At 35.3% G+C, this 17,188-nt stretch overlaps 1 protein-coding gene across 6 annotated transcripts in view; it reads right to left on the reverse strand.

The window, feature by feature from the left end:
- Positions 1-5,960: 5,960 nt before the first annotated feature.
- The window catches only part of LOC149551028 (protein ABIL1-like), a 34,613-nt gene continuing 23,385 nt past the window's right edge, over positions 5,961-17,188 (reverse strand). For 3 of the 6 annotated variants that reach the window (XM_089786604.1, XM_089786601.1, XM_089786602.1), the window contains exon 9: positions 5,961-6,421. Coding sequence is in view for 2 of the 6 variants with exons in the window: in XM_089786601.1 (XP_089642727.1) it covers positions 6,290-6,421 (132 nt within the window). In the remaining 4 variants the exon portion in view is untranslated. Of the gene's footprint in view, positions 6,422-11,732; positions 11,985-17,188 lie in introns of those variants that run through there. The other 3 variants (XR_016352656.1, XR_016352655.1, XM_089786603.1) reach the window with 2 other exon arrangements.

The following is a 17,188-nucleotide window of genomic DNA, read 5'->3' on the forward strand; positions in this document are numbered from 1 at the left end:
TAGGCATTTTCGATTCCCATAGCAAAGTAAAGCCTATGCATTTTTTTATAAGTTCTCAACCATGGCAATGATATTCATTGGATGTGATAGCTTGAGAAGAATTGATTGTAAGTGGAAGAACTTGAATGACACCCAACTCAAGTTCTATGATTTGGGGGATTTGCGCAGGAAGGTGAGGTCTAACCCAATTCACCCCATTACATAGAAACTGAAGGAGACCAGTTTGGTGGAAGCAACAAGGTTTATGTGGTCGTTGAAGCACCTGGACTAATTCTAGATTAAATTTCTTGTTACAATCCCACCACTGAACAAATCAAATTGACAAATGACAAGTGTTTCTCATGATCGATCAGGATACAGTGCAAAACTATTTCCACCTACATGCGAGAGGTGAATTCAATTATATGGATTCCTAGAACTTGGCAGGTCACTACAATGAGAAAAGGATTGTTAAAAGGGCTAACATGCTAGCAACATGGTTCCAGGTGTCACAAGGAAGCTAGAGTGAGTTTCCAAATATGCTTTATGGAGTTAACTTAAAAAGGGAAATAGTAAATATCTCGATACTCCTACACAGAGTTAAAGGGAATGAAGATGCCCTAACTTCAAAGAGCACTATTACTATCTAGTGAAAGTGGTATCCATCAAGGGCGAATACATAGATTGGGCCTAGATCTTGAGTGAGTAGCTATCCATGTGGCTCCAAGTAGAAAAGATGAAAAATCAATTCTTTATGTCCTATATGATATAAACATTAGCTAAAGTTTAGCTATGGTTAGGGCTCCCTCATATAGATGAGTATGATGAAGACATTCAAGTGTATGACTTCTACCCCTACCTCCAGCTTCACTATAGTTATGTAGAGTTCATGAAAGTGAATGATTCTTTGACGATAAACTTATGCAGAGAATTATAGGGATGCCCGGAGAGGAGATGATCCCTAGAAGTCCTCTCTATCATAACCCAATTCGACAGTTACTTCATTCAATTCCCCTCCTTCACCTACATCTTAGTGGTTGGATTTGATGAATTCCCCTCGAAGCTTTTGAGATACTCGGATGACAAGTTCATCCTAATTTAGCTCTATCGTCAAATTCTAGAGGTAAATACTATATGTACTAATGCACATAAGACGAGAATCCAATTCTCTATCACTATTGGAGCCTACTCTTGGCCATCACATTCCAACACGAAGAATATGTTGAAGATGTTTGGGAAAACTACAGGTTTGATTCTTATGAAGTACTAAGATTGAAGTTTGATCATTTCAGCTATATTAGGGACTATCTACAACTGGGCTCAATCTTTAGGGATATTTCAAAGCTAGTCGATTATTGGGCAAATTGCGTCGATGAGTTTGAGAGTAGAGAAAGGTTCTACTCTAGGCTAATTTTACAATGAATTAAAATGTACAGATTGAATATTGGTGTGGATGATGTTGAAGGTGATGTTAACATATGCAACCATCCACATATTTGAACTAGATCAAGGGTACTCTCATTGACTCTACACCACCTACAAAGCCCATGATGGAGACTTTGGATGACTTGATGGTTGGTATCCTAAAGAGGACAGACAAGTGAGTGGAATGGACCAGAGTGAGAAGGAAGAGGATAGGTGATTCACCAGTGACCACCAACCTAGTACAAGCCTCCTCTACTACCGCCTCTAGCTCTTCTACTGCTACATCCACCACATCAAGCCCCTCTCAAATCTCTAGTGGAGACCAACCTCCAAAGAAGAACATCTAGATTCAACCTAGTGGAGGAGGTCCTGCCCCAAATATAGGGTCTTTCAAGGAGGAAAAGAAGGATAAAGAAAAAGACAAGGAGATGGGAGTAGAAAAATAGTAGTGCACAAATGTAGATGTGATTAACCTGGAGGGCTCAGACTAGAATTAGCCTTATGATGGTCTTAACAGAGATCGGCAGTAGCATGAAACACCGCAAGACTAGGCGGACCAAGGTAATGCTCCCAATACTATGGCCTCTTCTAAGAAAAATATTTTTCCATTTTCCTCTAAGAAAAAAAGTACCCCTCCTATGGTGAGGAAGCTTTTTGATGCAGACTCTCTCCAATCCTCCCTCAACGTTTTGAACGCAGAATCATGGTTGGAGAACACCTTGGAAAAGAAGAGGAAAAGAGTAGAGGAGTGATCCTCCTAAGAACTTACTCAAGCAGCAAAGCCGCAACCACCAACCAAGAAGGCCAAGAAAGCTCATATTCTGACTTCCCTAGCACCATGGAAAATGTGGTGATGGAGATTGCTCAAGCCCAAGGTGAGGAAAACATAACAGAGCTCTCACCGACGGATTTCAATGTTCAAATATACGACATGGGACCCCCAAGGCATGACACCACTGTAGGGATGTGGAAATTTGCAAACGTGCAAGTGGGAGAAGAGATAAAAGAGCTAAAGGTGTCAAAGGCCCATTTGAAAGCATCCAACCAGGAGTTGTTTGAATATATCAAGTAGCTATTGACGTCACTTTCCATTCTACCCAGGGAGTCCTCTACCTCTAAGCCTTTTGATTTGTCAGTTGAAGAGAATAAGGCTTTACTTGTCAGATTACAGGAGGAAAGGCATTTTGGGCAAATTGGACTATGATGGATTGAAGATATGAAAGTTAGGGGGATGCCTATAGTAGAGAAACTCAGCAACCTCCATAAGGAAACTTTGAAGCTAGGAGAGGCTATATTTGCTAACCTCAAGGCATTAAAGAAGGATATCAATAAGTATAAAGAAATCAGTTTGTTGCTACAAGAGATTATAGATTTAAAGGTTGAAAGTACCATTAAACTGGGAATACTGAAGATCGACGATGAGCCCTTAACACACTAGCTACATTTGCTCGAGTTCAAGAGAGAAAGCATAATCAAGGCCAAAAAACATTTGAGAAAGGTATATGAGTCATTGAAGAAAGAGGAAACTCCCTTCAAGTATCTTAAGGATCTACATACAAAATCACATGTGAGAAAAAGTGGGAGGTCATTGAAATTGAACATATGAAGACCTCTTTCCATAACTTCATTGACGAGTCTATGCATCCTTCAAACTTCCAAACTTCAGAACTTCACTACTTTGGATGGGATGTTGGCAAAGGCTTTAGAGAAGATGTTGTATGGTCCACTAAGGCTTGGAAATTGGCAGATAGTAATGAGTACTAGATGATCTTCTCTAACAATGTGCAAATACCCAGTGTGGATGACCTTTCAATTATCTTGGAGTCCATGAGGAGTTACAAGCTAAATCGAGAAAATGTCAAGAAGGCTAGTGGCGAGAATGTTGATGCTTTGGCTCCCTAGTTCCTTTTGCTATCATTGCTCTATTGATAAGTGACTAGTGTCACTCTTCTTCTCATCTGCCATGTTTTTTCAACAATTATAATTTAATGATTAAAAGAGAGAGGGCCTATATGTATTAGTTTGAAAGTTAATAGAAAGGATCAACAAATTTTGGTGTGTATTCTCCCCCTGTTACTAAGACAACTAAGTGAGACTCAAGAATCTTGTCAAGGTTTGTTGTTCATTTGTTATGTTATTTTCTCTTTTATGTGATGAATATAATGTTAATGGAACTGGATAGTTGTTGAATTTTGGCAAAGTGGAACCTTTCTAAAGTTTGATAATCATTGGGTAATTTGAGAATTATTGTGATTCTATTACATCTACTTTTGTTGTTTGTCCATGTTCTAGAAGCTAGATAAGTGATTGCATGTGATTTACTCATATAGGAGTGTTAATAGTTGCATATAACAGTAGGAATGGAGGGGATTAAAGCTTATCATATTCACACTTGTGAGTAGGATAACATTCATAGTGAACAAATTACATGCCCAAGTCATTCATGGATATGGGGGACTTGGTAATTGTCTCTTTTGTTCTAGAGTTAGGAGCATACACCTATTAATTAGGAGACAACAAAGTCATTGTACATTTTTCTTTTTACAGGGGAGTTGTGCCTTTAAAGTTTAGAGGGAAGTTTCAGCAGTATACACAACTTCCCAACTATTGGGAATGTTTGTTTTTCACTATTTGGGCAAAAAGAGTAAAGGCAAGAAGAACAATATGTTAACCAACACACACACAATGTTCCCCCATGGATTCCTACTAGTTAAAAATAGATTAAACATGGACAAATATCTCATTACTTGGGTATCTCCTTTGGATTGGTAATGTCTCTTTCTAATAAGTGGAGGTAGTTTTTTAATAAAATGAAAGCTAAATTGCTTGCTTGAAAAAACAAGTTTTTTGTCTTTAGCCTACAAGATCCGAGTCGTGAATTGCATATCCTAGGCTTCCCATGTTTATTAGTTGTCTTGTTGTATGTCTTCTAAAAAAGGCTATGATGACGTTATCAAACAAGTTTGCCACTATTTATGGTCTAATTGGACCGGCAAGGTTGGGTTCAAATACACTTCTTGACTACATTGTATTCAACCCAATGCTCAAGTTCATTTAGGCATATTGGATCTTAATACTCAAGGAGTTTATCTAGCAATAAAATGGATCAGTCGGGCAATTAACAAAGATGAACCATGGAAAATCTTAGTGCACAAGATTTTCCAAGATTGGTCAAGCCTCAATCAAAAGAAAAGGACACAACATGATGGAAAAATAAACTTTTGATGGCTCTAATTTCCAAATTAGAGCTCCTTGCTCCTTACAATCTATTTTGAATTGGAAAGATTTCTCACTAGAACATAGTTTTAGTTTTGGTTCTATTTGGTGGAATAGGTTCACTCAATACTATGGACAACCTCTTGTTGTTTCCTTCCAAAGAGAACTCTACCTTTTATTCAAGACAGGTTACTAAGAGTTTGGAGACTTGGGGGATTTTTCTTTCGTGGAATGGGATAATTGGTTAAACATTAAATTAAAGTTTGGTTTGGACAAAAACTTCAAGAGTATTATCATATTTGTGATCGATTTCTTCATTTCCAATTATCTAACAATTAAACTTTGCACCACTTTAAAATGTTATTTTTCCAAGGATTAGTGTCGGTTGTCAAAGCATTATTTTGACTTCTTTTCCCTAAAAGAAATTTATTTAAGCATCTTGGTGGACTTTCTATTAAGTCAAGGGTTTAATAAAAAAAGAAAAGTAAATTCCAAAAGAGCACTAGGAGAACATTAAGTGTCCAAATTTGGAGGTCTAGAGTTGAAACTAATGCCTAGATTTTAGCGTTGGAAAGTTATTTAAACTCCAACTGGTAATAGGTTAAAATGCATGAAATTCAACCAGATAAATGCTTATTCTGTCATCAAAATGGAAGTATTAAATATATTTTTGGGGATTGTGTGTAGAAAAAAGAAAAAAGAATATTCTCTTTAAATATATTTACATTGGAAAGAGGTTTTTTGGGCTGAATAGTTAGAAGACCACTGTTGTTGATTCTATGAGGCATATGATTTGATCTAACACATGAAATAGATGTATGCATGCGTTTTCTAACCATGATATTCCTCAAGGAGGTGATACTAAAGCTTATTCTCAGACCATATTTCAAACTCTCTTTTTTGCTCTTAATTGCAGAAACGGCCTATAAAACAATTGAGGATTAGCAATAACTTGGATAGAATCAAGTTCCAGCTGCTGCAGCTTCACAAGCATGGTACTTTATGTTCAAAATGACTTCAAAAAATTGTTAAATTCAAGATATGATGGGTCTTTGTAAGCTCTTATCGAGATGTTTTGCTATTAGATGTTTATTGCAACCTTATTTGTATATTGCATGTTGCTTCAGAAATGTTTAAGCTAAGTCCGATACTATGCTCGCTTGTTAATATAATTGGCATACATTATCATCACCGGTGTGCTTTGGTAATTATTTAATTGTCTTTTCCATATAATTTATTCCTTTGCTTTATTCAATTTTTAAAAATTATGTTACGCCCCAACTTTTAAAAACGCAAATAGAAGCATATCATGAAAGAAGAGTTCATTAACAAAATTTAAATTAACAGAGGAAAATATGACGTCACATTGAATTTTATAGAACTGATTACCACCTTTCTGGTTCATGGTGTTATAGCAAGCTTGCATTAAAAAAATGCAGGCATATTATATAATCTGCTATTGATCAAACAATGCTTAGCTAACAACGATAAACAATCCAACTATTAAAGGTGCTTCTACTATTTTATTTGGAGGCAATTTATTGCTCATTATCAATTAGCTAAGCTAAATGTTAAAAGAGTAATGGGGATTTAGATATACAAGAGTGTGAAGCATTATAAACACGTCATGCATAATCATACAACAGCCAATGTTTACTGAAACATGGTTTCATCTTTTCTTTGCAGATTTACGACCATGGAGGAAAGATGAAAGAAAATTCTTGGTTTGAGGAGATTGACGAACATCCCTTCTGTGATTGATCTCTATAGAAAATGAAGGGTTTGTGCCTTCGATTGGATCCTGCCACCATACACCACAACAACAAAAATTGATGAAATTAATATTTATATTCTGAACTAAAACTATTGCCATATCACAACTTTATATAAGATAAGATTTTTTCTTAGATAACTAATGAATGTTCAAGTTGTTGCAGAAGAGTTCAATCTTGCTAAATGACCATAGCTACCAGTATAGAGGATGGAGATGGGTACCAGTAAACCAATTTTTTAATGGGAGAAGTATAATTTAAAGATGGAGAAGTATAATACAAAATAAAGTTTGATTTTAGAAAATAAAATTATATAATGATTATCCAACTTTAAGAGGGTAGAATGCTTTAAAATTAAGAAACTGTCATTTTAAAACACAAAATAAATATCAATCAAAGAAAAATAAATTACATTAATACTTAATAATCATAAGCATGACAGAATAGTCAAATACCAGAATGGGAATGTCGTGACATTAAGAACATGGGAAGGCCGGCAGAGTTGAGAGATCTTCAAACAGAGGGTTTCCTGTTAATGCTAGTTATAGCTATGGTTGGATTCCTTCAGACTGACATAGATAACATAAAGGTTGTGATAATATAATTATATTGATGAAAATATAATTATTGCGATAATTTAATTATTGGGGCCAACTTCGAAGAGTGGCGTCCCTTTAGTGAAGGAGGGCTACCAATAGATATAAAAGATGAAGGGATCTTCCTCTCTTAGTATTGAATAAACTCACAACCTACAGCCTATCAAATAATAAATCTGCATTATTTGGAAGATAAGTGCTTGGGGGAGACGATAAACGTTTATCGTCTATGGTTAAGAGGGCAAAAATGATCAAAGTCACTATCAGCGGTTAAACATGATCTAAATTACTGTCAGTGGTTAAACATGATCTAAGTCAATGCCCATGATTAAACGAGCACACCAATCAACATGGTATCAGAGCAGCTCGGTCTTAGTAATCTTTCTGATTCTAAGTAGGTCCTATGTTCTGGGGGCAATCTGCTAAAATCAACAGGAACTCTGTTAGCCTGGCTTCACTGCAAACACTACCTTGGTTGAGAAAGATGATTCACTGCAATTCTTCACACAAACAAACACCGCGAAGTGCACACTGAACCAGGAAGAGCCAAAAACCGGTAACATAATCTACCTTGCCACGGTGGTTGTCTATCTGGTTGGTTGGGTTTAAACCCAAGTCAATAGTGAGAGTGTGAATGATAATGGTGGTGGTTGTGTTTTTTGGTCATCATTGTTAATCTCCCAAACCGGACTGAAAGCAAAATGAAACCTAAATCCAAGCCTAAGACTCCTGTCATTGATAACGATGATGGTCATCATTGATGCAGTCTCACCTTGCTCACAGGATGTAGAGGTAGAAACAAGACAACGAATGACAATGGTGATAACAATGGTCTCAAGTTGCAGGGATAACAAAGAAAAGAAAAAGGGAGAAGGAGATGATGCATCGTGGGAACCCACTTGACATCTTTACATTCGCTCTAACAATCGGGGAATCAATTAGTTCTTCAAATGCAAATGTTCATCTTCTTCCTCAAACATATTTAAAACTTGGGGCATATCAATGGGCACTATATCCTGAATTGGATGAGGGCTCCAATAAAAGATGCCACAGAATGTGCCAGAAATTGGTCAAAGGCATGGTATAAGTGGGCCTTTTTTACTATTGTAGTGATGTTTCATTGTACAATACTGGGATATTCCTATTGCGGCCAGTCAATATGTTCTTGCAGCTGTAACAGGGCATTTTTGTTCAATAACATATGCTACAAATACAAAAGGGGGAGATGATAGTTTGCAGGATATTCTTCAGCTACTTACTGGTTCAACCATGGAGCTACCATTAAAGTGGAGGAAGCATTAGATGATGGATTTAACTATGTGACTATTGATACCCGATTGGTAGTGTTACCTCAAATAATTGCAAGAATCCATTCAAACATCCCTGCTTTGAGAAAAACTAATAGGTCATTTTTGGCGTGAATTCGGAGAGGCATACACAAGCTCTTATGTATCCATTATTGGATGCATGCAAATCTAGAAGCACGTTGCATAGAGAGGCTGCTCAAGAAGTTGTTGACAAAGTGAGACAACATAGTGGTGTTCTAGTTGATCGGGCTGAGTTAGTTTCAAAGGGACTGATTGGAGAAAGCTCAGTGGCAGCATTTCTTCTAGTACACCAGCTACTTCACAGAATTCCAACATTTCGTCTGCTGGGATGCCATTGTTATACTCTTGGTTTTTTCTCATACTCATTGCATCTTACAATCCAGACAAGAATAATATGTATCTCTTCTTTTGCAAAGAGAAGGAAGTGTGGTTTCCTCACAATTCAGCCATGGCTGGGTGTGAGAAAGTTGCAGTATGAGTCTCTAGGAGAGCTTTGTAATGGTCCTCACAAGACATGTTTCAGAGGAAGCCTGAGATCTTAGTCGAGGGGCCTTTACTAGTCGTATGGATCGACTACATTATAAACTTTCTCCACAAATGGAAAGTAATAATGTTAGTGAAAATTTGGCAGCCCTAAGAGACATTGATAAGTTGATAGACGTGAAATTGGGAAAGTGTCAAAGGTCTCAAGGTTTTCAAATCACATTCATTATATATTTGAAGAAAAACATGACCCTGAGGTTTTAATACTTGCAAGTAAGGTACTGGGTCATCTTGCCAAAGCAGGGAGAGCTATGACTACAGATGAAGTTGAATATCATGTTAGGAATGCATTGGAATGGCCCAAGGGTGAAAGAGTTGTTATCATGAATGCTGATGATATTCCAAGAGGGGAGTACATCAGCATTGCTGGATACATAATTCAGTGGTTACGTATTGCATTCATGACAGTGTTTGTCATTGATGTCAACACACTTGTTATTCTGTGAAGACTAGCAAAATTATAGAGGAAGAAGTTTTGGCGTGGTTCATGGATTGAAGATCAACTTATGAGAACTTGAGATTATGTTCAAGAGTATGTCTAGATACTACAGCTGTGAGCGCGTATAGAAATATGAAGCCTGAATAGAGTTATGAGGATTTTACGAAAGACACTGTTTCTGGAAACCAGGTGTTGTTGTTTCGATTCTATCTCCTCATAGGGATGGAATTGTCTTAAGAAGACTGAGACAGAGGTTGAAGACATGTCATTGATGCCTTGGTTAAGAGGGCATAATTAGAAGATCATCGTGTGAGAAGTTATGAAGACTGTGAGCTGACATTTTGCTTGTAATCTTGAAAAGATGTAAAATTATGATGTAACGTGTATTGTAATATCTTAAGATTGTCTTATATTATTATTGTAAATTGGGAAAGCCCCAAGGCCCACTCAATACTTATTCTTTAGGACTTGGTATAAAGGAAAGGTTATTTCCTTCTGGTAGAATGTGGTTGTGATCAGTAAGATCATTTGTTGGTTATGTGAACTTGAAAGTGAGATCCAGTGCAAATAGTTATTGTATGAGTGAACCTAGATGAGAAATATATTTTGATTAGAGCAGAGTTTGGTGCAATTGATGCATGGTGAGCTTGAAAGAAACTAATTCAGAAAAATAAGTTGTTGGTTGGACAGTTGTTACTTCATATTTGTATTATTCAGTGAGAATAGTACTGAGGCTATTTGGATAATGGGTTCAGCTTTCCTCCTTTCAACTCCTAACAAGATTGGCACAACTCCTAATAGGGTTGGAATCTCGTTAAATAGGGATTCAAAGTCTCCTAATAGGGACACATATGTATTGATTGTATTTCATTGACTCCTGACAGGGTCTACCCTTTCACAAGGAACTTTTATATTAGTACATCATCTTGTGGGCATCATTCCCACCGGGTTTTCCCTCTGTTCAAGGGTTTTCCTAGTTAACATATCTGGTGTGATTGTGCATGGTTATCTTTCAATGGTTGTTGCATCTATTGTTTACATGTTTCAAAATTAATAAAGATATTGAGAGTTGTTTTATATACATAATTGGTTCACCACCCACGCCCCCCCAGTTATCTTGCTGGACTTTACTTTCTAACAATTGGTAATAAAGCTTCAGGTCCTTGAAAGAAAAGTTTAACAACTTAAGGAGATCTATTGCGCATTTCAAAAAAGAAAGTCCGAAGCTTGATGGAGTTAACTATGATAGCTGGAAAGAAAAGATAAAGACACATCTACTATGCATGGGTCCAAAATTTTGGTTGGTTACAATAAATAAGAAGACAGTAATTGAAGATAAGCTTGTTGGGTGTGAAGAAACATAGAAAGATATATTCATACAGAATATGTTTGCTAGAGAAGCACTATTGACAGCCCTTCTTGAGGTAGAATATGGACAAGTAAAATCTTTGAGACTTGCTCATGAGACTTGACTTGCTTTACAAAAATTAATTGAAGGTGATGATCATGCAATAAAAGCTGGATTGCAAAGTTGGATATGTTTATTTCAAGATGCTAAGAAGTTGGAAGATGAAACTGTAAGAGGTTATTTTGCTAGAATATCAGATATTGTTGCAGGAATTAGGAGTTGTGGAGGTTCAAAGACAGAAGATGAAGTTGTATGGAAAATATTGAAGACTTTGACACCTTCCTATAAACAAACAACACAGAAGATTGAACAAGTTATCCCTTGTACACCTAACTTTACAAGAGAGACTATTCTTGCAAGATTACGAACATCTAAGATGTGGATGAAACAGAATGGAGAATCACCTAGAGTTGAGACTGTTTTCAATGTACAAAGAGACAGGCCTCCATTGACAAGAAGTGCAAGTACAAGTGGAGGTTATGCTAGTAGAAGCCGAGCAAAAGATGAAGACAAGAAGATTGAAGGTGATCTTTCCTTGCTTATGAAGAGAGAACCTACAGGTAACAAAATTCTTGTTTTTTGAACATGTAAAGAACTCGATCATTATTCTTCTAAATGTCCTAAGAGAATAAAGAAGCCTAGAAAGCCTTACAAGTCAAAAGTATCTAAAAATTGTCACTATGTTGATGAGGATGGTGAAGTTGATTTTAAGATGATAATTTTTTTAGAAAATACTAATGATGAGGATGATGAGTGTAATAACTCTATCTGATTATAGCTTAAGCAAACATCAATTTTCTTTACAAATCAATGGTTTGACATTTTGTCAAACACTAGGTGCACAACTCTATTATAATTGTATGACATTGGAATGTATTTGTTTCTTTTTTTGTTTTTAGATTTATAAATGCTTCACACTAAAATTCTGAAAACAAATACTGAATTGATCTATTTTTAACAAAAGCTTGATGCTGCAATCAAATTGCTCAAATCATGTACTGAAAATTACATTAATTGATAAAGAACCTGATTTCGGCATAATGGTGGATTTTCCTTGACTAGCAACTTGAACGCAAACCACTAGAAATTGAACCAAGCCACCAGGAAACAATTGTAGGCCTCCATATTTACAACAGCAAGCTGTATAAAGGTGTTTGCAGATTATAAACAAGCCAATTGCTGCTCTAGAGATGAATGGCAGCCTCCGCAATATGCACAGGCATCTCCAAACCCCCACACACGTGTACTTTGATCACAACAGCTCCAATTAGCTCATACCTGGATCAAGGAATGATTGCAATTTTGCACAAATTAAAATCCATGCAAGAACTGGCTAAACTTAGGTAATGATGCCACAAACCCTTCCCAATTCGCAGGCTGAAATGCAATTAAGTTCCCACACAACAATGTCTCCTAGCTACAATCAAAACAGAAGGAAGACTCCACAATTCAGACTATAACAACTCTCAAAATTCATTCACAATACCTCAACTGTGAATTACCAGGCGCTTCTCAAATCCAAACCCTTATACTTCAGCAAGGGCATATAAAATCAGAACTTCAAGAAACGTCACAAAGACGTCAAAGGAAAATAAGATAATCAAATGATCAAATGCTTTTCTCATCAAATGTCCTCATATTTATAATCTCCAAATGGCACCGGTTTCCCACAAGAACACCACTTAAGAAGCTTACGCTACACAACAATAGAATATATTAAAGTGTCATTAATATAATTTATTAATTGCTTTTGGCTCCAAAAAATGACCTTTTCCACCATAACTTAAAATTTTGACATGCAAGGTCACTGTTTCTTGTTCCCACGATTTAAAACTTTTTGTCCTTGTTCCAACAAGCTATGATACTGAGGTGATCAACAAACAACACCAACAAAAATAGCAACCTCAACATATTTAGATGAACAATAATAATAATTCACCTGTCTTGCAAAAGCAACTGAAGAAGCATCAGAATCGAAATCTGACAACACCAAAGTGATCCTGATGATGAAAGACGATGAATGAACCTGACAGGGTGACTTACTATAAATAGACGCTCCCTCCCCAAGATTCTTGGAGACCAATCCGAAATCCTAAAATAAAAACTGAGAGCATCACCCAACTCCTCTAACTCAACTGAGCTCATCGAAACGAACAGTTTGACTTACTATAAATAGTAAGTCCCTCAAATGGAGCCAAAACACACCATAGGCTGTTGGAAAGCCTATAACTACATAACTGAGACCCTCAAATCCTACTGCCCGCTCACGAGGGTCGCAATGGTGAACTAACCTAGCCAACTACAGGAACCTACTAAAATAGGGGGACATTACAATGAGATTGGATTTGTTGCTATTATGGAAGAAAGCCCCAAAAAATATATAAATAAGAGAAGAAAAAGAACTAGTATCACAAATTGAAAACAAAAAATTTGATTGGAATATACATAGAGGTTGTTCACATCATATGATTGGAGATATGAATAAATTTGTTGAATTCAATAGTAATGATGGTGGAGTAGTTAGAGTTGGAAATAATGCAGCATGTCACATAAAAGGAAAAGAATCTATTACACTTGATGGAAAGACTAACACTCGAGATGTTTATTTTGTGGATGGTTTGAAACATTATCTTTTGAGTGTCAAACAACTTGTTGAAAAGGGATATCAGTTGCAATTTACAGAGAAAACATGTATTATCGAGGATAAAGATGGTAAATTGATTGGTACTGGTACAAAGACAAGAGGTAATGTATTTCAGTTGAATCCTTCTAAAATGACATGTTTAGTTGCTAAAGTGGATGACACTTGGTTATGGCATAAGAGATTTTGTCATATCAACTTTGATACCATTGTTAAGGTTAGTAGTACATTTGCAGTAAGAGATTTCCCTAAGATGTGAAACCCACTAACATGATGTGCAAAAAATGTATATTGGGAAAATAGAAGAAAAGTTCATTTCCAAAAAAGACATTTACCACTTGAGCAAAATTGGAGATTGTGCACACAGATTTGAGTGGTCCTACAAGAACAAGAGCATTCTATGGTGAAAGGTATTCATGCTTCTTATTGATGATTTCACTGGAATGATGTGGGTTGCCTTTCTAAGCGCTAAATCTGAAGCTTTTGAAAAATTCAAGATATTCAAGAGTGGAGTCGGGAGTGAATCTGGTTTGAACATTAAATGCTTGAGATCTGATAGAGGAGAATTTATTGCAAATGAATTTAACAATTTTTGTGAAGATAATGGTATAAAGAGACAACTTTCAGCCCCTAAGACACCACAACAGAATGGAGTAGCAGAGAGAAGAAACAGATCAGTAACAGCGGTAGCAAGAGCAATAATGTTTGAGAACAATGTATCACGTGTACTTTGGAGAGAAGCAGTGAACACAACAGTATACACTATGAACAAAGTGCAGATTAGACAAGGCACTAGTAAGACACCTTATGAAATTTGGTTTGGACATGCAAGTACTTTAGAATCTTTGGAAGTAAATGTTATATTAAAAGAGATAATGATATTGGAAAGTTTGATTCAAGAAGTGATGAAGGAATGTTTCTTGGTTATTCATTGAAAAGAAAAGCGTACAGAAGTTTTAATCAAAGATCAAAACTATTGTTGAAAGTGCTAATGAGTTGATGCAACGTTTAGAATTCAGGAAAGGATACTTGACTATGATTCTAATGGAGAGAACAATCAGAGAGCTAACATTCGGAATGTTGAGCAAGAATTATTTTATGAAATTGACACAAACTTGCAGACTGAATTACAAGGAGAAATACAGAGAGAAGAACCTAGATCTGAGCCTAGAGCAGAAATCAGAATTGAACATGTGACACCTAACACAAATGTGGCAAAGAATCACCCTGCTAAACAGATAATTGAAAGTAAGGACAAAGGAGTTATGACAACAAGGTAAGTGAAGAACTATGTTTGATTTCTCAAGTTCAACCTAAGAATGTCGATGAAATTTGCAAAGATGATTATTGATTTAAAGCTATGAAAGAAGAACTATAATAGATTGAGAAGAAGAAAACTTGAGAATTGGTTCCTAGATCTAAAGATAAGAATGTTGTTGGAACTAAATGGGTATTTAGAAACAAAATGAATGAACAAGGTGAAGTTGTGAGAAACAAAGCAAGATTGGTATGTAAAGGTTATTCATAGCGAGAAAGAATTGATTTTGAAGAAATTTTTGCACATGTTGCTTGATTAGAAGCAATGAGAATGTTTTTCGCATATGCAACAAACAAAAACTTTACAGTTTATCAAATGGGTGTCAAATCAGCTTTTCTAAATGGAGAACTTGAAGAAGAGGTCTACATTGAATAGTCTAATGGTTTTCCTTTGACTGTAATGTCCCCACTCCTTGGGACAACTTTACCTATAGAAATCATTAGCAACATAGACTATTAAGTCCATTTCTAGTGATTAATATCTCATAATTCCAACTAGGAATATCACTACTTCTAGACATCCTTAAGGATTCCTTTAATCAAGCTTCCTAACCCTCTAGGAGGATCCCCTATGTCCCAAGGAACGATCCTCAATTAGTCAGTCTTCCTCCTTGAAACTACCTTTCAAGTCAAGCTTCATAATCCTCTAGGAAGACCCTCTGTGTTCCGTAGGACAACCCTCAATTAGTTAGCCATCTTCTTAAAAGGTTGCCCTTAAGGTTTACCAAATTTGACTATCCAATCTTCTACATTTATATCATAATCAACCATTAATCCTTGATATTAATAACCTCATATAAATATTTTTATTTCTACGATCTTAGTTTATTAATACAACATTATCATTATTAATTATTAGGAATCCTAATTAATACCTTTAATACATTGTAATATTTATTTTGATAGTTATTTATCCCATAAGAAATTATATTGATATTCTATAATCAATTAATTATTCTTATAGTATCAAATATTTAATTATCACTCGAACTAAAATTTATTTTCCAAATATTACTAAGATAAAATAAATATATTTTGCAAACTTTCATATATATATATATATAAAATATCCAAAAAAATGTATATTAAAAACTTATTTCAAGAAAACCTTTCTAATTAATTAAATACACTTATCTTTTTATTACATACCTTCTAGCTTTTACTCCTAAAATATTGGCTATTATTTCTCTTCCCTCCTTATTTGGTGGACCTCCTTTTATTTATGTGTTTCTTTCTTAAATTTGTTTCTCATACTTCTACAATTCTTTCCATTCCTATTTATACAGGGCTGCTTGTATTTTTGTTTTATTCTTTCCATTGGATTTTTTTCATTTAAATACCATCCCTATGTTGTTTTCAGGGTACATGACTTTTGAGTGGTGTTTCCCATAATTCCAAATATTAGTTTGTTATTGTGTGTCATTTTCTAGTTTATTATTTATTATTTTATATGCTTGTGTTTTATATATGTTTGTTAGTTATTGTTAAATATTGTGGATCTTTGATAGATAAAACAATTACAAATAAATGCTTGGGAAAATATCTTACTTGAACAATGCAGAATATATTTGCTTTTCTATGGTAGAGATCTCAGTAATATATTTACTTATCTTTAGCAGCGCTCTCAGTAATATGTTTATTTATCCTTCTCCTTCAACAATTTCTTGAACTCTAAAGTGTTGTATATCAATTGAAATAGTGGTGATAACAAAAGTGATGCTTAGATAATATTATCCCTGACTGCAGGTACTCGGATGCCGTGTGAATGATGTTTTCCCTGCGGCAGCTTATGCACATGTATATAAGGGTGAAAGACATGACTCCGAAGAGTCATGTCTCTACGTGGTCTACCTCTTCGAAGGCATGTTATTTTAAATAACAACCAAACTTTGCATAAGTTAGTGCTCGATAACAAATCAAGGCACGATAAGACTTAACACCCAATAACAATAACAAGGCACAATATGTATTGACACCCGATACAAGGAATGATAAACATAAGTGCCTAATCATTATGAAGTCTGCCGACTAATCAATAACATGATCTCAATAGTATTGTTAATCAATGAACTATTATAGGGATGTAAGCATATGTATGTGTATACATACATTAATATATATATATATATATATATATATATATATATATATATATATATATATATATATATATATATATATATATATATGTATGTATGTATGTATGTATGCTTATATCTCTGTGATTATGGAATCAGCAGTAGTTTCAGAATATCAATTAATTCATGTTTTGCTTCTTCTAACACTAAACATTAACACTCCCTCTTTAGCTAGGGAGAAGTAAAACATTAATTAAGTCAGAATCATCGTATAATCAACATAGTAAATGATCTCTACTTGCACTTAAGCAATGTATAGAGATTTCCATTGTGATAAAGTTTCCATGATCTCTACTTGCACTTAAGCAATGTCTAGAGAAGTCCATGATACGTTCATAATCTCTACTTGCACTTAAGCAATGTCTGGAGATGCACATATAATCTCT

The sequence above is a fragment of the Cupressus sempervirens genome, chromosome 6 (assembly GCF_028749045.1).
Source record: "Cupressus sempervirens isolate cs-2001-9-10 chromosome 6, ASM2874904v1, whole genome shotgun sequence".
NCBI classification, from domain to species: domain Eukaryota; kingdom Viridiplantae; phylum Streptophyta; class Pinopsida; order Cupressales; family Cupressaceae; genus Cupressus; species Cupressus sempervirens.